Raw genomic sequence first — 25,880 nt, 5'->3', positions numbered from 1 at the left:
CTAGACCAGAGCAGCTGTCAGCGGGTCCTGGCCCTCCACACTGTTGTCTGCAGGACACTCCACACTGCTATCTGCAGGAGCCCGTCCAGCTGAGAAACCCTGGGCAGGGCAGCACGTTCGGGAGTCTGAGTTCATTAAGGGACTTGGCTTTTTCACCGTAATGGAGGGCTTGGTCGGGAGTTGTCCATCATAGCCAGGGACCCTTTGCTTCTGTGTCAATCACAAACTCCACCCTTGGCCTTTTGCAGAGGGTCTCAACGCGGACTACGTGAAAGGGGAGAACCTGGAAGCTGTCGTATGTGAGGAGCCCCAAGGTGAGGACTTCCTAGTCACTTTCTGTTGCTGAAGGCCTCCTAATGGCTGGGCCAGCACTGAGCAGAGCTGTGCTGGGAAAGCAGGGGCTCAGAGGTCTCCATTCCTAAAACTTCCAGCCAGAAAGATGGGCTGCAGAAGTCAGGGGCCCAGCACTCTGCTTTCCCCAGCCAGACTCCAGCCTCCTGAAACTGGGCACACCAGGACCGCAGTCAGGGCCGTCTGCACACTGAGGGGCACCCTGTGAGTGAAAACACTCATACTCCCAGCCAAATGCCCACAGAAACTTGTGGGGAATCTCTAGATGGAGTACCAGGCCATTTCCATTTGAAAACTGCCAAAGGCAAGAAAGAACTTGTGAAAAACACAGACCCCGTAATGGGAGCCCCCGCTCTCCCCCACCCTGTTCTGTGTTCATCAAGCACTTTCTGGGTATGGGAGTGCCAGCCATGACAAGCTGTGTGGCATCAGGCTTCTGGCCCACGGTGGCCAACCACTCAAGGCAGATGCAACCTGTGGCCCCAGAATGCCAGCAAGGCGGTTAGGAAAGGCTTTGTGGAGAAGGGGGCAGGCCACTTTCCATCACCCAAGGCCCAGGGGCTTGCAGGTTGGGGTGGGCGTGAAAGAGGAGTTGGGGTGTGCCTATCCTGGGATGGGTGCCAAGGTGGCTGTCTGGTGAGGGGAGGGGTGCCCCCGGGGATGTGATGGGCAGGGCTCCATGTGGCGGTTTAGAATGGTCTGTGGCAGCACTGCACTGTCTGGATGCAATAGCCCAGAATTTCAGCCACGGGAAGATGGACTCCACAGTAGCAGTCACTGTAGTCATTGGCCACCATTGTGTGAGTATTGCCATGTACCAGGTGCTATGTTACATGCTTTGTTTAAAATACTCCTCCCAGGGACTTCCCTGGGGGTCCAGTGGTTGAGATTCTGTATTTCCAATGGAAAGGGTGCAGGTTCGATCCCTGGTCGGGGAACTAAGATCCCTTGTGCCTCGAGGCCAATAAAAAGAATATAAAACAGAAGCAATATTGGAATAGATCCAGTAAAGAACGTCAAAAAAAAAAATCTTTAAAAGATTCCTCCCTTTGTAGTTCCCCAGCTGTCCAGTGGTTAGGACTCCGTGCTTTCACTGCTGAGGGCCCAAGTTCAGTCCCTGGTCAGGGAACTAAGATCCTGCAAAAAAAAAAAAACTCGTCCCAGTTGCTCCAGTAGACCATTCCCAGTTTGGGTGGGTGGTGGTTTAGCCACTAAGTCTTGTCCCTGACTCTTGTGACCCCATGGACTGTAGCCTGCCAGGCTCCTCTGTCCATGGGTTTCTCCAGGCAAGAATACTGGAGTGGGTAGCCATTCCCTTCTCCAGGGGATCTTCCCAACCCAGGAATCGAACCCAGGTCTCCTGCATATTCCCAGTTTACAGGTGAAGAAATGAAGGCCCAGGTGGTTGCAAGGTCCCTCTGCTCCTTCCTTCTCTCTGGGGGCACAGCAGCTGCCAGAGGCCGATCATCCAAGACAGGCAGGCAGGGAGCCAGGTTTCTGTGCCCAGGGAAGGATGTGGTTGTCTCTCTCTGTCTTCATGTGACTCCCTCCTGACGGGCATCTCATGTCCCTAGTGAAATACTCGGCCCTGCAGACGCAGTCCGCGGAGCCGCCGCCCCCTGAGCCGCCCCGGATCTGAGGAGCCGAGGATGCAAGGCCCCGTTCCGCCAAGCAGGCCATGGGCACACGGGGCTGCTGCTGGAGACCCAGCTCCTTGTTTCGTCTGGACCCACAGCTGCCACACCGCTCCTTCGATGTCATTGGCTTCTTGTCGTCCTCAGTTTCCCAGACGTAGCTCTGGGTGTTTGTGAGTCTGGCTCGTGTGCCCGCCCTGCCACTGGGCCCCCCAAGAGGCTTGCTGCCCAAATCCGAGGCTGGCCCCGCTGAAAGTCAGGGCCAGCCACCGGTGCCCAGGGTCAATGCTTCCCTAGGCCACCCTGCCCCCAGGCCTTATCAAGCTGGGGAGGGGGAGACTGAGCAGAGGGAGGGCCAGAGGATGGGCAGGAGTGTGAACCCATGGCCCTGTGGTCCCCTCCATACTGCACTGACTCACTGGGTGGGTTTCTGGAAAGGCTGTGGGCAGGGGCCCAGCCGCGAGGAGCGCACTGGTGAGCGCCAGGAAACAGTGCGGGCACACACACACCACATCCAGGGGCGTTTTTATTTCCATCCCTCTTTCCACCTCCAGCCCTTACGCTACTGGGCTCCCTGACTTTTCATTTACTTAAGTGTAAACTTGCATGTCACAGTATCCCCACTGGATGTGTAGAAATCTCCTGGATATATGTGTAGGAAGCTGTGGCTCTCAGGCCCAATTCCCCTATGATGCCAGGGCATGGACATGGTCTCCAGTCTGACATGATTAGTTTCAGGAATCACTTTTTTCAGGAATCATTGCGGTATTGAGTTTTTTACCGGGGCCGTGGAGGGTTCCCCACCCCACTCCCATGTGTGTTCGTATTTTGGTAGCAGGAGCTACACATGACAGAATGAACGTCAGAGCCTGAAACATGCCCATTGTCTGCCTGAAGATGTCTGTGGGAGGAGGGGAAGGGGCATGATCTTGGTGTGGGCAGTCATGTGACCTGGGCACACTCTGGTCATCTGCTGGCCCGCCTGTGATGGAGATTGCTTGGGGACCTGGGGACACCCAGACTGGAGGGTGCTGTCTGTGGTGGGTTGGAGCCGGGCTGTCTTCCTGGAACTTTTCGTCTGGGCCACGTGTGATCCTGATCCCCCCTGGGCGCTGCTGTCAGGGGCTGAGCTAGGGTCTAGAGCCCCGCCATCTATGGATGAGTTTGCAGTGTCAGAAAGCGCTTCTGGAAGCCTCCCATGAGTCTGCCTCACATGCTACAGGACGGCTGTGTGTCGGCTCTTTCACATCCACCAGACTGGGACAAGGCAACTCTGACTTCTTAGGGAAACAATTGACATCAGAACAGATCCTGCAGGTCAGACTGCGTGTGCCTCGCTTGTGTGTTCGTGTTATGGAGAGCGTGTCATGGACCCCGCATCACCCCTGTCTGGAGGCTCATGCCAGGCCAGCCAGATTGCATGTGACCTGGGGTGAGGAGCATTGAGAAGACAGCAGCAAGTAAGCTGTGGAGGCATTGCTGCTGAGCTCAGCCTGTTTCCAGCGCCTCCCTGGCCTGCCCTCGTGGACTGATGTCCCCAGCCCTGACCGGTGCTGGGCCGGAGGCCACTCTGAAGGACTTTTGCATTGGTAGCCTGCTGTCACCTAGAGGTGACATCAGGATCCTGGAGTTGGGAGGGATCAGGGCAGCACTCAAGTTAGGAGGGCTGCTCACCACCATTTGCAGGCATTTCAGAGAAAGACACACGGCAGGACCTGTGCGTGTTAAGAGGCTCTCCTGGCCACCGGGAAGTTTGGACGTTTATAGAGAAGTCACAGTGGTGACTAGGAAGGGAGCCATGTGGCCTGTGGCCTCCTCGGCGTGGCTGGGCACAGAGCCCCCAGTGGGCCACCTTGACTCTGTAGCCAGGCGCATCTTCTGGTGAAGACCCTGAAATCCTGTCAGTGATAACAGAGTCAGTGCTCTCTGTGGATCCGTTTGCTCGGTACCACTGACTTGGGTTAAGAGAGACCCATCGTGCCCTTCCTTGTCTGTCTCAGTGCCCTCTGCATTGAGTCTGGAGCCCAGCACCCAGCTCTGCGCTGGTGACTGGGGCATTGAAAGTCACTCAGGCACCCATTTGCAGAGCTCCCATCCTGGGGCCCGGGGCAGGGCACTGATGCTTGCTGATTCTTGGGGGCTCTCATAGCTGTGTCCACCTGGAAGCTGTATTGACTGGCTCGGGCCCATCCCAGGTGGTAACAGAGGTGGCAAGTATGCTAGAATGGCCAGATGATCGCATCTAATTGCTGTCAGCTGAACTGGGGGCGAGACGGGGGACTCAGTGTTTATAGCAACTCTGAGCTCCTGAAGGATGGAAGCAGGGTGCCCAAAGTGTCACCCAGAGAGTGGCACCAGGCCCACTGCCTTGGCTGCTTGGGGGTTAGTCCCAGTTCTCTGAGAAAGAAGCGGTGGAGACTGATGGCAGGATCCCCTATACTTTTTCTGTGCTTGTGTTTGAGTATGAATTGTAAGCTCTCTCGTGTCTGCATTAAACAAAGTGGAACTTAACCGATCCCTGGTTCTGCCAGTGTGAAGGCACTCCCTTTGTTAAGTGACGCTGGTTTTCCTAATTCATTATTATGAAGCCAAAAGCCTTTCTTGAGAGGGTCAGGGTTCTGGCACTTCCCCTCATGCTGAGCAGCTTAGTGTCAGCCTTCCTGGGGTGGTCCCCTGCATGACAGGAAGCTGAGGCCTGGAGATGTCATGGGGATAGGGAGGTGCAGAGGCAGGCCCCTGACTCACGACTCCTGAGCCCACAGCTTTGTCTTCAAAGAAAGCCAGTAGCCAGGGTTCACTCGGGTGACATGTGACTGAGCCATAGAAAGTGGAACAGGGCCAGGGTGTGCAGGCAGAGTGGTCTGCAGGAGGTGGAGCTGCCCTTGTCACTCCATGAGGAAGATGTGGGGGCCACTGGGAGGGTCACAGTGTGATGGCATTTTGTGCTGTTCCAACCTTGCAGTAAAATAGCACCCAGTCCTCTAACCCAAACCCCCATGTGACTCTCCCGTGCAGAAGTTGTGGCCCTCACAGCCTTGCTGCTCAGTGTCGCTGCTGGGGCCCCCACACCTGCGTGGAGAAGGACAGGGACATCAGGCCTTAGAAGAAGGGGCCTTATATGCCAGGGGCCAGCATGGTTTCATCCAGGCCTTTATAGCTCCCATAAAGGCCAGCACTCCCTCTGGAGACTCTCGGTGGGGACCCTGTGGTTCCTCAGAATTCTGTCCCATTTAAGCTCGAGGGCTCATGGCCTGGAAAGCTGGCCTGGCCTCCTCAGGGCCACACCTGCAGCTGTCCTCACATCTTGAGTGTTTTCTTAAGGCATTGCCGGTTTTAGTCAAAGTAGTTAGTTACCCATTTCAGCCAACACACTCAAGTCTTAGGATGAATTGCATTTACCATTTAGAAAATGAATTAAATCATGTAAGAGTACTTTACATGTATTGACTGTGTTTGACACATAATAAATTTCTGCGTAAAGAATCTGCCTGCCAATGCAGGAAACCCAGGTTTGATCTTTGGGTCGAAAAGATCCAATGGAGAAGGGAATGGCAACTCCATTCCATGTTCTTGCCTGGAGAATCCCCATGGACAGAGGAGCCTGGTGGGCTACAGTCTGTGGGGTGACAAAGAGTTGGACATGAATGTTTACTAATTTTCCACAAGGGAAAAATTACCAAAAATACTTAAAGACAACAAAAAAATGAGAGACCACGGAGCAAACATTATTTTAATTACAGATTGAAATACAGTGCATCAGATGAGGCAAATATCATACTGTACCAGTCTTTAAAAATCTGAACCATAAAGGTTTTACATTCTAGTACACTTAAATAAAACCGAGAAAGAATTGTTTACGTAACAAAAGTATACTTCAAGTTGTTTTAGAAACAGTCTTGTGCTAGGAAGACACAAAGGAAATGATCTATTGTGCTGCTTTGAAACCAGATGGGAGCTTCTAGGGGTCCTCCTAGGGCCCAGCACGTGGAAGGGGGTTGGGAGTGGGGCAGCTCCCTGCAGGTGCAATCCCCGCGGCAGGCTAGCTGGCCTTGACTTCTCTGGTTCTCAAAAATATCATCGAGTCCACAACAAGGTTAGTGGTCTTAGTGCAGCGGGGGGATTATGTATAGATATTTCCAAGGAAAAAAATGGGTCCCTGTTTTTAAGAAATCCACATATCAATGAATAATCCAGCTTACCCATTCATAAATAAGCTTTTAGCTATTCTGGAAGCAGGAATCAAAAGTTACATCAATTAAAATGCAGTTTAGAAACAAATCCCCCAGATGGTAAAAATGGAGAATTTTTTTTTAGGTTATCAATTACCTAGAATAAATATGATACCTTACAGATACCAGATAATTTTCTATAAGAATCAGAAGGTTCCAAGTTGAAAAACATCTATTTTCTTAAGTATTTAAGTGTAAAAAAACGTTTAAGAATGTTTTCAAAACTAAGGTCAATATGGAAGGCTTTGGGTAGCATCCAGTAATTTGAAACCAACCAGATACTACCATGAAGTTGCACTCAGGTCTCACCTGGTGATCTCTCCTCCACTGAAAGGCAAGCTTAATTCCTCCAGGGGGACGGGGTCTTGGGGGCTGGCAGGCATGGGTGCAGTGCTGGGCACAAGGAGGAGGAGGGCAGAGTGCAAATGTGCAAGACTCTTGACTCGCCACCCAGAGCAGTTCAGAGCTCTAGTGCTAGTGGATGGAGCAGCTGATGGTCAGTGAATGCCTGCCCAGACTCACGGAGTACTGGAGCACAGAGACGAAGCTGTGAGATGGGCAGGAAAAGGCCCGAGAGGCTCTGAGACCAGGAAACCAAGGGAGGTGAGCGCTCTGCTTTTGGCATCCAAAGTCACAGTGCCGTGTTGGCTTTAAAGTACCAAAATGCAGTGACAAGAATAAACTGAGTTTGAAGGGATCTTGATGAAACGAGAACTATTACTTCAGACAGCAGGTAACAGGTGAGAGAAGAGCCACTTTGACAGTCAGCTGTCAGCAGTAGCAAGGGGCAGGGGACAGGTGACTGGGCTGCCTCGGGAGGCAGGTCCCACAGTCAGGGCAGGACAGAACACATGGTCTGGGGTGACCACATTGAAATCTACCACATCAGAGTTCACATGAGCTCAGCTTGACCATTGCTCATCCAGTTCAGTCAAGCAGGTGTCTCCTTGGGTGACTAAACAGTAAAAAAAAAAAAAAAAGGACATAGGAAAATAAAGGTATGTTTCTCTATTTAAAAAATACCTTATATGTACACACTGGTAACTGGTGCAGCAGGACCGCTGGCATGGAGAGATGGTGATGGTCTGTCTTCCCCAGCCAAGAGTTAACTGTCAGGCCCCAGAGCTTGGAGCTAAGAGCCAAAAGAGGCGCTGGGGCTGGCAACGCAGCCTTTAAAAGGGGGTGGGTTGGTTTTTCACAAGGATGTCCCACCTTGAGCCTGAACCCTGCATTCTACTCGCCCAAGGGTCCCCCACGCGGCCCTGGGCAAGTGTTGGCAGGAGGGAAAGACGTGTCGATGACACAACAGCACTGATGAGAGTGGGGGCCATCCCCTAGCACAGATCCGTCCCTGGTGGGAAGCGCCACCCAGACGAGGCAGGCACGGGACTTCGTGAGGAACGCCACAGGAGCCCCGCCTGGGCCACAGGGACAGCAGTGTCAGACTGACGTGTGCACGGGTGCCACTGAGTGCGATGGTGAGGAGCCCCGCTCTGACGAGGCTGAGGCGCGTGCAGCCACTTCCCGCTGCAGGTCCTCCACCCGCTTCTGCAGCTCTGCGCGGATGGCCAGCAGCTCCTTGAGGTTCTGGTGGGTGGGCGTCTGCAGGCAGAGATGCAGGTCAGCCCAGCCCCGGCCTCCTGACCCTCACCCCCAACCTCTGCCCAGGGGCCTGCCCCGGGAGCTGTGGCCTGGCTGAGGCACGGGGACTCCGTTCTCCCTCCCAGGGGAGCCAGACCCCGGGAGGGGCCCAGGGCCAGGTGATCCCCTCTGGGCCTCAGCTGCCACTTGGCAGCACGGACCTCACACTGCTGCCTGGAAACCCTCCCTCCACCATGAAGCTGTATTCGGCTTCATGAGCGAGAACAGGCACGGGCAGAAGGCCCTGGAGAGGGCAGCGCTGGGAGAGGGCCCAGGCCCCTGGCCCCTTGTCCGTGTTCACAAAGCCTCTGGCAGCCTCACCCGCACCCCTACCCGGCCTCACCCTCCTAGACCAGAGAGGGATGAGAGGAGCCTTCCTGGGGTGGAGGTCCACCAGCCTGAAGCTTGGGGTCATGGCCCCCGTGCTCTCCTGCACTCAGCTCACAAGCTCTCGTCATCACCTGCCACAGCCCTTGTGAATCTCAGCAGACCAGGGTGGGCAGAGTCACCAGCTGAGGGGGCACGGGGTGGGGGTCTGGGTAGCTCCCCCTTGCCCCTGTCCACAATCTCCACAGAAGCCAGTAGCCTGGGTCCTGAGGCTCAGCCAGGCCCTGAGACGCCATGAACACCTTCCAGGGGCTTCTTCCTGCTGCCTTGGAGGTAAGACCCTGACCTTGTGTGGTCTGACCCCAGCCTGCCTCCCCTGCTCACCTTTCACTGGGCCCTACCCCTGCTCCCCTCCTTCATTCTCGAACCTCCCAGGTTTGGCAGATGCCTTGCATTTGTTGGCCCTTCTGCCTAGAGCTCTCTAGTCTGACCCTTTTCACTCACACACTGGGCTTCGTCCTGTAGGGACTGGCTGGAAGAGCACTTGCTTTGGGTGCGAGTCTGCTCGGAGACCCCATGCCTGCTGAGCCTGCGTGTTTCATCGTGCCTTCCCCAGAGAGTCTGGGAGCTGTCCCATCAGGGAGGTGAGTAGTGATCACCCCGGTGGAGGAAGAGGGGAAGCAGGGGACAGATGAAAAAGAGACTAGACAGTGAGTGACCAGAGATATGAGCACACGACAGAGATTCGAGACAGAGGGACAGGACAACAGGGACAAGCAATTTGGCTAGGTGCGGTGGGGGAGGCACCCAGGTGTCTCCAACACAGTAGGGTGCTTGGGAAGCAGCCCAGAGGAGGCTCAGAGCTAACTCCTGACTTTGGCCCCAGGAAGGAGGGAGGGGGCGGTAATGTGGGAGTCTGATGGCAGAGACCCCCAAAACAAGGAAAGTTGCCTTAGTTGCTGATTCCACAGGCCACTGGAAGGTGGGCAAAGCTCCTCTCTTAGCCTTGGGCCTACTTGGTATGTCCCTGCTGTGGGGGACTTGATTCCACTTGCTTTGCAATCAAGCGGCCATTACTAACCGCCCACCATCGGGGTCAGAGAGAAGAGACCATGCAGGTGAGCACACAGCTTCACACCTACCCAGGCCGAGACACTCATCTTACATCTCCATGCAGCCTTTCGTTCTGTTTTCTCATCCACTGTGTTCATTTACAATAAAGCAGAGAAAATGCCCATCTAGGAGCCAGTCACCCAGGGCTGCCATGTGTGAGATGAAAGCCAAAAGGGTCCCAAAGGAAATAACACACAAGATGTCTGCACGGCCCTCCTCCTCAGAGCAAAGAGGCTTGTCCCCACCGCCTCCCGTCTGTCTGGCCCGGCTCCCCGCCCCCTCACTGGACACAGCCTTCCTGCTGATCCCTGTGCCGGTCTCCACGGCTACCTTCCTTGTTCCTGAACTGCGCTGCTAGAGGGAGCTTCCTGAATCGCCAGGGTGGCTCCCGCAGCCCCCAGGATCAAATCCAAAGGCCTGGACCTGCACACCTCTCGGGACTCCATCTCCAAAGCCTGGTCCACTCCCCAACCTGCTCTGGGCCCCGCCTGGAAGCCCTCCACTACAGCACTGTCACGGTGCTGACTCTGGCGGCACGAGTTGGGAGCTGTATGAGGTGTGGGTATCACCCAGAGGGAAGGGGCCAGGTTTGGGAGCCATGCTTCTGAGGCAGTCTTTTGAAGGCCATGGCCAACTGTTAAGTGTCCATATGCCATAGGACTAGTAAGGGGTGCTTCTTCATACAGGCATGAGCATAGGACTGATGGCTTTGCTGGCCACGAAACTGAAAACCTGTATTTAGAATACTGACCACTGACACTAACTATACTGTTAGGTTTCGTGGGAAAAGGGCTGAGACTATCTCCCTGGTTTCAGATATTCTTAATAAAACGGTATTTTACAACTCTTAATAAAAGTTGGTGTGTTTGCTACTCAAAACATACATTCAACCCAGGATTGGCTGAAATGAGCTCCAGCCCCAGTGGTGCTCAGCATGTCTGCGCCAGTGTGGACATGCCGGCTGCCCTCATCGCTCAGGCGCAGGAAGCAGCTAGTGGCCCTACCCTATGTCCGTGTTAGACATTTGCCTCATGCATGGTGACAGAAGCTGGGCCCTCAGAGGGGGTGCAGGGGAGGGGCAGAAAAGGTTCTCAGGGCATCACCTGCCGGCATGGTGAGAGGCCAAGCGCAGGGAATGTGTTCTGAGGAAAGAGGAGGCGAGTGGGGAGCCAACGAGTGAGCAGGAAGCAGTAACTTAACAACACTGCATCAGCTCTGTGCTTTCATATAATTCTACGCTATCATCTTTCCTTGGGCAGAAAGATACGACTTTTTCGAAATGAGAAAAACATACCTGAGGCCTCATTCGTGGATTCCATCGCACGTAATAGTTTACCCATAATTCCAAATGACTCAGACTAGCAACAGGATAGAGGATGTGGTTCTCATAGTTGACAAAGAATGGATTAGAAAATTCATCCAGCTGGCTATTGATATATGACCATAAAGATACAGTCTTTGTAGATACATCCTGAAAACCAAACAAGGAATACAGTGAAAAAAAATTCAACTTTCCTTCATATCCTCAAGAGCTTGTATCACGTAGAGAAAAGGACTTGAATAATGAAGTGAGTTCAAATGATAAAAATCAGGAACATTTTTAAGCCCCACCCCACCCCACTGTGTGCATGACCTAGAGGAGGGGCTGTCTGAAAAACATACTGCTGAGTGAGATGATGTCTGATGACTGTGACTATGTGAAGGCAGAACGAGAACTTTCTACCAATTGCAAGATGATGGTGCCCCTATTTAACAATATATTTTTACTTCTTTTTTGCAGCTTGCTCTTGTGACCCTTAATATTAAGGACCATAGATAGAATTTACAGGTAATATTCCTTTCACTGGAAAGTCATGATTATCTGGGGGTAAAGTCTTATATAGAGAATGTATCATTAAATTATAGATCCCCACTTCCCAGTTTTACAGTACATTGTCAAAATGAGAAAATGGCGAGACCAGGAGTGCTTTCCACCAATCTGCTGACTACTGCCCAGGTTATCTAGACAGATGAGATTCAATTAGGACTGTTTCATATTATATATTTTGTATTTATAAGAAACCTCAGCAATATTTCAAGGAATTCCCAAATAGCCAAAACAATCTTGGAAGAAAAGAACAAATGTGGAAATCTCACACTTCACAATTTCCAAACTTACTGCAAAGCTGCAGTAATCAATACAGGTGGTATTGGCATAGGATGGATAGACATCAGTGACATAGAATACAGTACAGAGACAAACTGTCACATTTATGGTCAACTGATTTCCAACAAGGATTCTGAGAAAATTCAATGGGACACTGTTTCAACAAACAGTGCAAAGAAAACTGGTTAAAGGTTCAATGCATGAGACAGGGTGCACTGGGATGACCCTGAGGGATGGGATAGGGAGAGAGTTTCAGGATGGGGAACACATGTACACCCATGGCTGATTCATGTGAATGTAGGGCAAAAACCACCACAATATTGTAAAGTAATTAGCCTCCAATTAAAAACCAAACTGGATAACCACATGCAAAAAAATGAACCCTTACTCCTGCCACATACAAAAAGTAACTCAAAATTGATTATATACCTAAACATAAAAGCTAAAACTATAAAATGCTTAGAAGAAAACACAGGCTTAAATTTTCATGACCTTGAGGTAGGCAATGAAATCTTTGATAAGTTAGACTTCATCAGAATAAAAACTTGTGTGTTTCAAATGACACTACCAAAAACATGAAATGACACTGCACAGAATAGAACAAAATATTTGCAAACTGTATCTGATAAGGGACTTGTAAATATAAAGAACACATAAGAAACTCTTCTCACTCAATAATAAAAAGACGTGTGCATGCTGAGTTGCTTCAGTTGTGTCTGAGTCTTTGTGACCCCATGGACTATAGCCTGCCAGGCTCCTTGTCGAAGGGGTTCTCCAGGCAAGAATACTGGAGTGGGTTACCATGCCCTCCTCACAGATAACTCAAAAATGGGCAAAGGGTCTGAACAAACATTTGTGCACAGACATATATAGATGGCCAATAAACACATGAAAAGATGCTCAGTATCATTAGTCATCAAAGAAACACATGAAAATCATGATGAAATACTCCTTCACACCCACCGGGATGGCTAGAATCAAAAAGATAAACAATAACAAGTGTCTACAAAGATGTGAAAACAGGACCCTAAGACATTGCTTAAGGTAAATGTAAAAATGTGGCAACTACTTTGGAAAAACAGTCTGGTGGTTCCTCAAAGGGTTAAGCGTAGAGCTCCTGGGTGTCTACCCAACAGAAGTAAAACCATATGTCTTCACAGAACCTTGAACATGAACATTCATAGCAGCAGTATTGGTAAGAAAACCCAAAGTAGAAACAACCCAAATGTCTATCTGCTAATGACTGGATAAACAAATGGTGGTCTCTCCATACAGCGGAATATTATTCACTGATGAAAAGGAGATGAGACACTGGTATATGCTAATTATCCATGATCTTTGAGAGCAGTATGCTTAGTGAAATAAGCCAGACACAGGAAGACAAATATTGTATGATTCAATTTATATGAAATATCCAGAAGAGGTGAATCCGTAGAGACCGAAAATAGATTAGTGGTTGTTGGGGCTGGGGGGAAGGGGACTGGGGAGTGTCTGCTAATAGGTATGGGGTTTCTTTTTTGGGGGGATGAGAATTTTATGAAATTAGATGGTGGTAATGAATACACACTGAATATACTAAAAACCACTGAATGGTCCACTTTAAAGGGATTAATTGTATGGTATGTAAATTATATCTCAAGAGAGATGATTTTTTAGAGAGTACATTTTGATTAAAAAAAAAAAAAGACCAAAAGAGTTTAAATTCAACATATGAACTATATTCTGCTGATTTTTTTCCTTTAAAAACAGCTTTATTGAGATAAGTCACATGCCATTGAATCCAGTCTTTTTAAATTCCTATAGGCCTGTAGGAATGTGGATTTGATCCTGACGTCAGTGGGAAGCCACTGGGAGGTTTCAGGCAGAGGCCAGGAACATGATGGGACTGAAGTTGGGGAACACCCATCTGGTCGCTGTGTTTAGATTGAGTGTGGAGGTCAGAAATGCAGGGAGCCAAGCTCATTTCTGGGTAGCTGCCTTAGTCCCGATGCAAGACTGGGGGTTGGGGGGCTTCAACATGCTTGGAGCAGTAAGAAGCGGCCAGATTACAAATCCATCCTGGGGACAGGACTGCCAGCACTCACTGAGGGACTGAATGTGGCAGCTGGGATGGATGGGCAGAGGTGGTACTGAGTGGGATGCAAAAGAGAGAGGAACAGGAAAGCAGCATTTAGATCCTGGAGATGGCCGAAGTCACCTAGGGAGAGAACAAGAGGAGGACCAGGGCCTGTCCAGATGACTCCAAGTTTAGAGATGGATTAGAAGGGAAAAGACAATGGGGAAGGCCAGCGAGGTGGGGGAGAATCACAGAGGGTGTGGGGTGAGGGAGTCGTCAGCTGTGGGGAGGCTGCTAAGAGGGGGAGGTGGGCACCAGGGACCTGCTCTTTTCTCCTAAATTCTCGAATATTCCACCAGGCAGAAGTCCTTTTCTCTGAACCAGAGGACACTCTTGAAACTGCCTTCTCCCAATGCTTCCTCACTTTTGATTATTTCTGTGTTTTATCCCTAAGTGAGGAGAAAAGGAAGAGGTAAATCTAATGGAGAAGCTTGATGGAAAGCAAGTTGAGCTTGCTACCTTGAGAGAAGGGGCTAGAAGATTGGACACATGCACTGGGGCTGGTGAACCCTAGGAGGGCATTTAGTGCCAGCCCTCCATTTACAGACAACAGAGGGTGAGACCCAGCGTCCTCTCCATTCAGCCCTTCTATAGTGGCATGTAAGGGACAAGGCCCTCCAGCAGTCAGGAAAGCCAGGGGATATAATACACTTACCTCTTTGAGTCGTTGCTGTTCACAGTTGCACAAGAAAGTCCCAAAGAGACAACTATAAAGGTGATCCAAAATTGTAATCAAGAAGAGTTCATTAAACTCGAATGCTGAAGGAAACTTAAATGGATAGAGAAATAAGCTTTAGTTTTGAAGTTCAAATTCTAGAACAAACTGGTCAAAGACTGCTAAGCTACAACTTGAAATATACTCAAAGATGAAAAGGAAAACTGGCCCATGTAGAACTTAATTACCTATAGTTTCCAGTTCAAGCTTATAGGTCTGGCAGAGAAACAACCTGAAGCAACAAAAACTGGTGTGCTTTTCAGTGCCTAAGTTCAGTTCAGTCGCTCAGTCTCTGCGACCCCATGAATCACAGCACACCAGGCCTCCCTGTCCATCACCAACTCCCGGAGTTCACTCAAACTCATCTCCATTGAGTTGGTGATGCCATCCAGCCATCTCATTCTCTGTCGTCCCCTTCTCTTCCTGCCCCCAATCCCTCCCAGCATCAGAGTCTTTTCCAGTGAGTCAACTCTTTGCATGAGGTGGCCAAAGTATTGGAGTTTCCGCTTTAGCATCAGTCCTTCCAGGGCTTCCATTTCTTGCCATGATAGAAGAACCTGCATTCACCCTTCTGCCAGAAGCATCTAGAGAGCAGGACGCTTGGCAGGGCCATAGGACTGTGATGACTCTCCGGCCCAGAATGGAAACCAGTGAGATAAGTCCTACTGTAGTCCTAGCTTCCCTTTTGGGGGGCACATTCTGAGTGAAGAAAGGGGGGCTGTCCCAGGGAAGCGATCCAAGAAGAAATACTATGTCTTGGTAGTATATAATGTAAAAGGGGTAACACCACATGACCAAGTGGTGTTTGTCTCAGGAAAGAAAGGCTGGTTTAAGATTTGAAGATCAAGGTCACTAAAAAAAAAATCTATTATAGCAATTCACTATATTGTGGCTCAGCTGGTAAAGAATCCACCTGCAAAGTGGGAGACCTGGGTTCAATCCCTTAGTTGGGAAGATCCTCTGGAGAAGGGAAAGGCTATCCACTCCAGTATTCTGGCCTGGAGAATTCCATGGACTAATAAGTCCATGGGGTCGCAAAGAGTTCGACACGAATGAGTGACTTTCACTTTCACTATACTAACAGAATACGGAAGAAAACCACATGATCCTCTCAGTTGCCATCTTAGCTTATTCTTCACGGGGCTTAGCACAATTCCAGCAAAGAATGACCATTGCCAAGAGGTTCTAGCCAGTAGATGACATTTAGTAGCCATGATAGAGATGCTCTGCAAATGGTAACAACATTCCTAGCAACAGGTATGTACTGGGAACTGACCTTCTACCAGAATTCTAATTTAAAAACATACTGAAATATTCATCACCTATTCAGTGAAGCAAGGCCAGTTAGAACAAAACCAAATAGAACTACCCAGCATATTTTTGTGTGTCAAGTGTACTTTAAAGATCTATTCCCTAATCACAGATGTTTGCATGCTATCGTAACTAATTATGTCATCTGTACAGTGACAACCAGGGTCACCAATAGAAAGTTTATTTTTGAAGCTTATCTTTAGTACTTTACTAGACCAGAGACAAGCTTCTCAATTAGAAACAATGGTCAACACAGGACTGTCCAGACTCCATCAAAAATTGTTATTTTCCTCACTAGGCGAGCAGAAGTTCTGCTCAGCTGCCCTAGATTAAGACTTGTCTCTCTCTACATTAAGGACTGCTCTGAGAGAGACACACAACTCTCTTCTAAGGAGCCCCATCAAAATACCACTTCTTTAGAAACCTCTGGAAACTAGCTATGGATATTGTTCTAATGTTCTTAGAGGAACTAAATCAATGATGAACTGAAATAAATCAGGCCGAAATGTTAAACATAGCTTCTGGTTAATCCTGTCTCAGTCTTTAAGGTTGCTCCTTGCAACTCTCTAAATGGCCTCACGTGCCAAATGGCTATCTTTTAAAAGACCAAGTACATTGTGTCAATTCTTCCTAGTGTTTTTCCATGAAGCTTGGTTATATTCTATTAATAAGGTATTGGCACCAAGAAATTTATGAACTTTAAGCAAAATATAAGTTATGTATATTCTGAAGCTTTATTAAATAAGGGATTAAAATGGAAGGCCTATATTTCATTTTCAAACATTTAAAAATATACATTTACCAAGAACACAGCAGAGATTCTACTGACATATTTTTAAAGTCATACAAGTCCTTATTCCTAACCCTGAGCCCGCAATCTGGATCTGGGAACTTGGTTCAGGGTGTTCTGTCGCCACCAACCACAAGCCTTACTCTGGTCAGGTGGGTGGGGAGCAGGTGTGGGAGGTCAGGGTGGGTGGGCTCAGCCTGCACCCTTCAGCACCCACATCTGCTTAGGTTAGCTCAGGAGTGCTCTTCACTTCCAAAGGGCGCAGTGGTGGGAAACATTCCATCAGTGGAAGTACCAACCTCTAGAGTGATAACTAATAAAAGAGTAAGCCTCTGGGATTCACTGTTGTTTTGGCCTCTTCTAGAAGTTATACCATATACTTTAAAAAGTGTGGTCTCAAAAACCCCATAGAAATCCATAATGAAATTCTACACCTCTTGAAGGACAAAAACATCAACAATGATTAAACTGATCCAAAAGGGTAAAAAAGTCTGTTCAGCTGGGGTTATTGCAGAAGGTCTTTGAGACTGTTGAGAGTCCTTCAATTATGTTTTCCCTCAATTCCTTTGATATCAGTTTGTGCACACAGACTAGCTCATTTTATTCTGAGGTGTCGAAAAACATTACACTGACATAGCTGATTTAGCAGTAGGAAACCTAAAAAAATAAGTTAATTTTGTCACATTAATGCAACTTTTCTAACAAGCTGCATACCTCATTCACTTGTGACTTTAGATAATGATAGTTAGACTGATCATTGGTGTGTCTCATTCTAACAATTTTATTTTAAAAGAAATTAATTATATAATTTTCATGGACAGAATCTTAAAGCTGTAAGAGGCATCTGAAATCTTCTAACCCAAAGTCCTCATTTCCTTAAAAATCCAGTAAACATTACAAAAATTATATAGATTAGACATGAAAATAGGTACTAAGCAATATGAATAATGGAAGTCAATTTGAAGATGTCTCATACACACTTTGTCTAGGCTTTTGGGAGGAATAAGCTACTTCATATTCACAAAATTTGGGCTGATCCCTTCAGAAACATCAGAATTATCTTCTGTGTTCAACCATTTTATGTAATTTTTCTAAACTGTATTTCATACCTTCTAGTCTTAACCTGAATGTAACCATCATCTACTTTTGTTGCTGACTTGGCATCAATACAAACAGCAAGTACATGGCACTACAAAACAGTCAGACTTCAGGCCAGCCTCCATGCCTTTTGAGTATGTGTTTGCCGTTACCTGTTACTCATACCATCGGGTGCCTACCTCTGAGACCAGCCCTCTTTCCACGCCCCAGCCCTCGAGCTAACTGGGTGCTTTGAATCAGCTGGGAACTGGCACTTAGATAAGGCAAGAGCCCAGTCAGCTTGGGGAAGCTAGCTTTAAATCAACCAACTTCAGTGTGCTGTTCTAAGGGAGGGCCTGAGGACTCTGTGAAATCTACTTTGGCTGCTTAGAACACCACCCCACCGCGGTTTTTCTCCAATTGCCATTCTCTCATGATCCCTGCTACTCTAGCAGCACAGCCTGGGAGCTTGTTGGGAATGGACCCATGAATCAGAACTGTGTTTTGCTAAGACTTCCAGGGGATCTGTGTGCACCATGAAAGTTGAGCAGAATCCCTGGAGGGCTTCTGAAACACAGTGCTGCCCGCCACCCAGTGTTATAGGTCTGGGGCAGGGCCTGAAAACCTGCATCTCTCAGTACCCGGGAGGCTGAGGCTACTGGCCTCAGGACTGCACCAGCAATCATTTGTAGGGGTTCCTGGTCCTCTCAGAAGCACCTGGGGGACTTTTAAGCAGCACACACACCCAGGCCTCTGACCAGGCCCAAAGAAGGGTCTCCAGGGCTGGGGCTCAAGCAAGCGCATCTTTGCTAGGAGACAGTCCTCTCCATGTGCCTGAAGCAGCCAAGGCCAGACCTTCAGCTCAACAGGAAGGCGAGAGCCCAGGCCATGCTTTACCATCCTCCCTTCCCCATGATCCCATCCAAGCAGGTGCTTGGGAAGGCTCTGTCTTTTGCTTACTCTCTCCCTCCCCTCAGTCCCTCTCACCACATCTCTGCCTCTATTTCTGTTTCCCTCCTTTCTCTCTCTTCGGCGTGCTGGCCTCGCTCTCTGACTCTGCTTCCAGGTCCATTTCTCTGGCACCATGTCCTATGATGAGGATCAGATCCTAAGCTAGGGTTCTGATGTTGGAGATGAGGGAAGAAACAGCACATGTCTTCTGGCCGAGTAGCTTGGGGAAGGGGGACCCCTGAATGGGTAATGAATGACAGGACACTCGGCAGCCTCCCATCTGCCCCTGGTCCTGGGACACTCCCTTCCCTCCACACCGAGGGGTGAGAGGGGCTGTGGCCTGGGTATGGAGGGTCCTGGATTCTCTGGTCTCTGCCCCTTTGTTCAGTCAACATCCCTATTTCCAACACCTGGGAATCTTCCAGCACCTGCTCAGCAGGGGTCCACATGTGCTCACCCTGACAGAGGGGGCAGGTGAAAAAAACAGTAGGACGGAGGGCAGGGGCAGCTTTTGGACAGCATGACTGTCAAAAAACCATATGCACAACAAAAGCACCTTTTGGTATAAAGTTGGTTGTTTCCAATTTTATGCTTATATTTCTAAGTCATTAGAATCAAACTAAGTTAAATAACAAAAGGGGTCATAATACACACACACAATCTTCACTTTGAATGAACATGAAAAATAAAAGTTTGTCTTCAAGATTATATTTGGATCAGGGTATAAAGGTCAGAAATGGACTTGAAACCTCTCACCTGTCTCGTCATTTGCCAGACACAGTCAATAAACTGAAGGAATATAGGGGATCGGTCAGCATCTGCATGGTTGTCATTGCCATGGCCCACTCGCTGAAGAGAATCAAGAGGTTAAACAGTTTAATGTATACCATGGTCCTCTCAGAAGTCACTTTAAATTGCCTAGTGGCAAGAAGCATGTCTCTATGTCCCAAGGCCCAACAGAATTCCTGGTACATAAAAGGCTCTCAGAAATGTTCATTGCACTGAATTGACTTCCATTACTTTTAGGAAACAAAATTTCCGTTTACATGTTGATTGTTTTATAATTTTGCTTTAATATAGTTGAGATCAACAAGTTATAAGCAAATGGCCAGTCAACTTTGCACTCCAAGTGATGGGGTCAACCCCAGCCACCACACCGAGTGCTCCGTGTCAGCCTGGGATGGCAATTAGCAGCTCACAGAGCACATTATGATGGTCATTTTCTCCACAAGTATAGTTTTCCTCCCCCACTTTTCACAAATGTCAGAAAGTCTGAGAATCAAAATAACGATTAACAATCTACAAGTTTAAGCCAATTCTGCATGATGCAGACAACCTCAAAATCTCACTCTTAAAATGAGAATGGGAGTCCTCGCAGCAGGCCATGGTAGTATCTCTGAATTTTTATTCTTCCAGTTTTAAGATATAATTGACATCCAGCATTGAATGTCATACTTATAGATATTTTTGAAGATGTTAACAGATTCATATTAAAAGGTAAAAGATAATTTCAAACACATAAATAGGACTGACAAAAACACTGGAAATGTCAACTTAAAAGACCACCCAGGAGTGAGCATTCTAACAGAAACTTCAAGTAATTTGGTGACTAAGCAAAAGGATGAGAAAGTGATGAAGATATAAGGCAATCACCACACAGGAAGAGTGACAAATACTGGGCCTATGAAACCACCACCAGCAAAGACAGAAAAAGAAATGACCAAGTCAACAATGAACCTCTGAGAGGAAGTGTACTGCCTTCTTTTTTTCAAAAGACATTTTAATTGTAAGTGAAATATGCATGTGAAATTTACCACCGTAACCATTTTAAGTGTATAGTTTAGTGGCGTTAAGTACATTCACATTGTTACACCATCACCAGCATCTGTCTCCAGGAGATCCAAAACAAAAACTAGCTGGCTGACTCCCAGCTACTGGCAGTAGGCTCACCTCAACAAGGGAGTTATAAGAAGGAAATAATCTTTCAGCGAGATGTCTGGACTAATACATGAAGGACATTACAGAATTGAAGTGTGGATATTTAAGCATTTTTATTCTCTAATAGCCATATGATCTTTTAGAGTAAGAACCAGAAGTCAGTTTTGTTTACTGGATTTTTCTTAACAGCTAGTATAATTCACAATTACGGACATTTAAGAAAGTTACTACACTTGCAAATGATTGACTGACTCCCTATTCCCCTCCCCCAGTCCTTGGCTCCCCTCACCTTCCTTTGTCTCTACAGATTTGACTGCTCTAGATACATATGCAGAGAATCATGCAGTTTGTCCTTTTGCACTGGCTTCTTTCCTGTAACATAGCGTCCTCGTAGTTCATTCACATTGTAGCCGGTGTCAGAATTTCCTTCCCTTTGAAAGCTAAATAACATTCCACTGTGTGGATAGACCACACTCTGTTTACCCCTTCATCTGTCGCTGGACACTGGGTTGCTTCCACCTTTGGGCTATTAGTGAATTGTGCTGCTATGGACATGGGTGTGCAAATAAGTGTTTGAGTCTGTTTTCACTTCCTTGGAATATATACTCAGAAGCAGAATTGCTGGATCATATGGCAAACTCTATTTTTAATTTTTTGAGGCACTGCCACACTGTTTTCCAGAGTAGCTGCATGCATTGCCTTATTTCTGTACTTCTCTATAATCTGTGGAAACTGCCCCTGTATTTAAGGCACATGGGAAGTTTTGCACTGACAGTTCACAATTTAAGATTTGTTCTCTCCCTTAATAGACAGGCACTGAACTCTTACAGTGCATGCAAGGCATCCCTCCTCCCAGCCCTCAGGATTTCAGGCAGTTTGATGGTATCTAGTAGAGGTACCTGGGGTACCAAGACACATGGGACACAGCATCTGTGCTAAATCAATAATTCACTTGTGGTCTAGTCACAGAAGACCTGTTAGTTAGTTCAGTCGCTCAGTCGTGTCCGACTCTTTGCGACCCCATGAAGCACAGCACGCCAGGCCTCCCTGTCCGTCACCAACCCCCGGAGTTCACTCAAACTCATGGTCCATCGAGTCGGTGATGCCATCCAGCCATCTCATTCTCTGTCGTCCCCGTCTCCTCCTGCCCTCAACCCCTCCCAGCATCAGAGTCAACAACAAAAAAAGTGTGCCTGGAACTTCCTAGTCTGAAATGAGTATGGTGGGGCCATAGAATAAGCGAGCATCCCAGGATGGGCTATGAGAGTGAACTAGGCGGGGAAAGTCATGAGTCACAGTCCTGGAGAAAGTCTCTTTTGAGGTAAAGTTTGAAAGACAAGCTTCCGACTGGCCAGGGGTAGATTCTATTAGAAGAAGTGGGGAGGGGGTGGAGGGAGAGTGAGGATGCCATAAGTAGAGGGGCATGGTTGAGACAAGGGGAGGAAATCTGGGCACAGAAACACCAGGTATGTGCGTGCACAGACAAAAGGCAGTGTGAAGACACGGCAAGAAGGCAGCCATCTACAAGCCAAGGCGAGAGAGCTATCAGGACACACCAACCTTGACAGAACCTTGATCTTGGCCTTCCAGCCTCCAGAATGATGACAATTCCTGTTAAGCCACCCAGTCTTTTGGTACTTTATCTGGCAAAATCTTATACACCAGTGTTCACAGCAGCATTATTCACCAAAAGGTAACAACAACCCAAATGTCCACCAATAGGTAAATAAACAAAATGCAGTATATCCACACAATGGAATTCAGCCATGAAAAGGAATTAAAATTTGATAGATGCTATAACATGGATAAACCTTGAAAACACCGTGCTTAGTGAAATAAGCCAGTCGTAGAGAGACAAATAATGTATGACTCCACTTATGTCAGGAATCTAGAGTAGGCAAATTCAGGGAGATGGAAAGCAGATTGCTGGGTGTCAAAGGCAAGGAGAAGGAAATGAGAATGACTGCTTGATGTGTATAGAGTTTCCTTTTGGGTGTGATGAAAATGTTTTGGAAGTACAGAGAGATGGTGGTTGCACAACACTGTGAAAGTGCTAAACGCCACTGAACTACATATTTTAAGATGGTTGATTCTATGTTATATGAATTTTACCTCAATTTTTAAAATTTAAAAATAAAAAGGCATACCAACACGGAAAACAAAGACTGCCCTGCCAGAGACATATTAATACAACGCTGATGACTATAGTATCCTTTTATGGCAATTCAGTTCTCAGAGCACAAAGCCCTTATGTATGTGTATCTGTGTGTGTGAGGTGTGTTATATGCATGTGCATATGATGGAGCAACAAACAGTGAAACGTGCACTTCACCATCTCAACTCACCAGTGCAAACCTATGTCCAAAGCTTATCCACTCCTTTTCTATGAGAGCCTCGAATCCTTTAATGGTGCGGTAATAACTGTCCAACATCAGCATGGCCAGAGACGTCAGCTGGGCTGTTCGGTCCCAGCCATCACTGCAGTGCACCACGACTGAGGTCTTCCCGGATTCTACTTTATCAGCAATTCTTACTGCCCCAGCAAGAAGCATCTTCAAAAAAAAAGGCACATTAAATCAGGCAACATTTAATTTCTCTTACAGCAAAACGTTCCCTGGTGCCTCAGTGGTAAAGAATCTGCCTGCCAATGCAGGAGACCTGGGTTCGATCTCTGGGTTGGGAAGATCCCCTGGAGAAGGGCAGGGCAACCCACTCCAGTATTCTTGCCTGGAAAATCCCATGGACAGAGGAGCCTGGTGGGCTATAGTCCATGGGGTTGCAAAGAGCTGGATAAGACTTAGTGACTAAACAACAACAATAACAACAACACAGCAAAAATAATTCTGTGGAGAACATTGGAATTTCAAGTCAATAAACAATGGAATCAATTTAAGAATCACTAGGAAACATTAGTATCCTGGTGGAGGTGTGGGGTGGAAACGTACACTAAGGAAAAACTACACTAGTAAATAGGGTCCTTTACCAAAGGGCCACAAAATACTTTAAAAACCTGATGTGAGGAAAGTATTATCCCTTTCTATTATGTCACAGGAGTACCTCAACAAAGACCACAGTTTGGATGCTGTCCATGCAAACTATGAAAGCCCAAGTACACAGCAAAGATGCACTCATTTGCAATGCTGGGAAGCCACCTGGAGAGAGACACAGATAGCTTTATGGCCATCCGCAGAGAAGTCTTAAGCAGATGGTGGGGAAGGACGGGCCCTCTCCATACCCGAATGTACTCTAGCCAGTGGGTCCCGTCCACGTTGGACAGCCAGCGTGCCTCATCAATGGCCGGGTATGCAATCTCCTTCAGTTTTCGCAGCGACTCTCTCATGACGTGAATGTTGTGAATCTCCAGGAACATGAGTTCAGCGTTTGGGTAGGCACTTTCACTTTCATAGCCCCCACCCTTTGCCTGTGAAAACAAAAGACAGACGTCACTTCATCTCAGTGAAAGCTTCAGAAAGCCTCAGACTCATCTGTGTATCATAATAAGCCTCCTACATCCTCGTATCAGTTTCCCATGGTTGCTGAAAGAAAGTACCACCAGCTGAGTGGGTTAAAGTGACAGGAATGTCTTCTTTCTCAGTTCTGAAGGCTAGAACTCCAAAATCAAGGTACTGGCAGGCCCGTGCTCCCTCAGAGCCCTCTACGAGAGGATCCTTTGCCTCCTTCAGCTTCTGGTGGCCCGGGATATTCCTGGTTTATAGATACACTAACCTCTGGCCCATCTTCACATGGTCTTCTCCTTGGGTTGGTGTCTCTTCTTATAAGGATTAGTACCCACCCTCATTCAATATGGGGGCTTCCCTGGTGGCTCAGATGTAAAGAATCTGCCTGCAGAGAAGGAGACCCGGGTTTGATGACCTTCTCTTTTAACTTGATTACCCAATTACTTAATTTGCCAAGACCCTATTTCAAAGCTGGGCTGCAGCCACAGGTGCCAGGAGTTGGGACTTTTACACATAGTTTTTAAATGGAAACATAATTCGACCCACAACAATCTTCTATCACCTGTCAGCAGTTTTAAAGTGATTAACAATTGGATCTTATACAAGGTGAACTGGGTTTTAAAACCTTCTGTCATCTATCTAAATAAAAAAGTTGTACTACTGCAAAACTTCTGTACAAAATAATTTGTAAATCTCAGTGAGATTTATTTAAATAATTTAAGTAAAATAAAATGCAAATATAACAAAAAAGACAATATGGCTCACTCTTTGGTAATCTGATAACAAAATCTGGTCCATAATTAGCTTATACTTTGTAGAGGTCAACATCCAAAACATATCTGTTATAAGAATAAGTGAAAGTAAAAGTGTTAGTCACTCAGTCGCGTCCAGCTCTTTGTGACCCGATGGACTATGGCCCACCAGACTCCCTCTGTCTGTTAATTCTCGAGGCATGAATACTGGAGGGGGTGGCCATGCCCTCTCCAGGGCATAGAGAAACTGAAACCCCAATACATTGCTGGTAAAAGTTAAAATTATGCAGTCTCTGTGGAAAAACATTTGCCAGTTCCTGAAAAAGTTAAACATAGAATTACCGTATGACCCAGAAATTCCAGCTCCCACAGAACTAAAAACAGGTATTCACATGAAAACTTGTACGCAACAAATCGTAGCAGCAATATCCACAATAGCTAACAGCTGAAAGCAACCCAAATGTCCATCAATGAATGAGTGGAGAAACAAAGTGTGCTGTACGCTTACAATGGATTATTTCTCAGCTACACAAAGGAATGGTGTACTGATTTGTGCTACAACAGAGAAACCATAAAAACATCATGCCAAGTGAAAGCAGCCAGGCACCTAAGGCCACACAGGGTATGATTCCGTTTATATGAAGTGTCCAGAAGAAGGCAGTCCACATGGAAAGTGTTAGTGGTCGACATGGGCTGGGGAGAGGGGAGGATGCGGAGCGACCGCCAGTGGGCACAGGCTTTCCAGCTGAGGCTGTGGAAGCGTTCTGGAATGAGACGGTGGCGACTGCTGCACGAACACTGTCAAAAGTGTTCCAAATCAGGAAGCCCTGAATTGGAAAATTTGGGGTGGTTTCTGGAGGAGGAACAGAGCGTTGGGCTTTGGGAGATGGAGCTGTCTCGGGGAGCAGGATGCACAGCTCTGCAGCATGAATGAAGGGGCTGGGTGGTGGCTCTGGGTATGGGTCCACGGCTCAGGGCTAGTGTGTGTGGCCAGGAGAGCAGTCAAGGTCAGAGGAAGGCCAACATTCAGGGAATGAAGAGCAAACCAGACTGAGGAGAGCAGCTGGAGACTGGAGGATAAAGGGCAAAGGGGAGAGAGTCTCTCGAAAATGAGAGGGTACTCAACTGTGTCAAAAGCTTGTGAGATTGACAAGAAGGCACTTGGTGGCCTTACCGTAAAGTCCGGGAACAGGAATGGTGGAGCCGGCTCCAAGGGCAAGGGGACAGAGACTGGGGAGGGCTTATCTGCACAGATGGACAGACTTCCTGTGAGCCAGTTGGCATAGGAGCAGGCCGGGCAGAGTCAGGAAGCAGGCTGGGCAGCAGTCAGG

General features: G+C 47.8%; 2 protein-coding genes across 14 annotated transcripts in view; one reads left to right on the top strand and one right to left on the bottom strand.

Annotated features, from left to right (window-relative positions):
• Positions 1-4,508, top strand: part of CD99L2 (CD99 molecule like 2) — a 114,566-nt gene extending 110,058 nt beyond the window's left edge. For all 4 annotated transcript variants that reach the window (XM_055393862.2, XM_055393860.2, XM_088833917.1 and 1 more), the window contains 2 exons: positions 249-314; positions 1,926-4,508. In XM_055393862.2, the coding sequence (XP_055249837.1) occupies positions 249-314; positions 1,926-1,990 (131 nt within the window). In that variant the 3' untranslated portion in view covers positions 1,991-4,508. The remainder of the gene's footprint in view (positions 1-248; positions 315-1,925) is intronic.
• A 1,181-nt stretch (positions 4,509-5,689) lies between these two features.
• The window catches only part of MTMR1 (myotubularin related protein 1), a 64,121-nt gene continuing 43,930 nt past the window's right edge, over positions 5,690-25,880 (bottom strand). For 9 of the 10 annotated variants that reach the window (XM_088833915.1, XM_055393848.2, XM_055393850.2 and 6 more), the window contains 6 exons: positions 23,575-23,760; positions 22,685-22,891; positions 19,158-19,250; positions 14,213-14,326; positions 10,590-10,766; positions 5,690-7,816 (listed from right to left, as the gene is read on the bottom strand). In XM_088833915.1, the coding sequence (XP_088690041.1) occupies positions 7,655-7,816; positions 10,590-10,766; positions 14,213-14,326; positions 19,158-19,250; positions 22,685-22,891; positions 23,575-23,760 (939 nt within the window). In that variant the 3' untranslated portion in view covers positions 5,690-7,654. The remainder of the gene's footprint in view (positions 7,817-10,589; positions 10,767-14,212; positions 14,327-19,157; positions 19,251-22,684; positions 22,892-23,574; positions 23,761-25,880) is intronic. The other variant, XM_088833913.1, reaches the window with a different exon arrangement.

The sequence above is a fragment of the Moschus berezovskii genome, chromosome X, assembly GCF_049115385.1.
Source record: "Moschus berezovskii isolate FMDL1 chromosome X, NW_MosBer_1.0, whole genome shotgun sequence".
In the NCBI taxonomy this organism is placed as follows: Eukaryota; Metazoa; Chordata; class Mammalia; order Artiodactyla; family Moschidae; genus Moschus; species Moschus berezovskii.
This window is presented reverse-complemented; position numbering and strand designations above follow the sequence as displayed.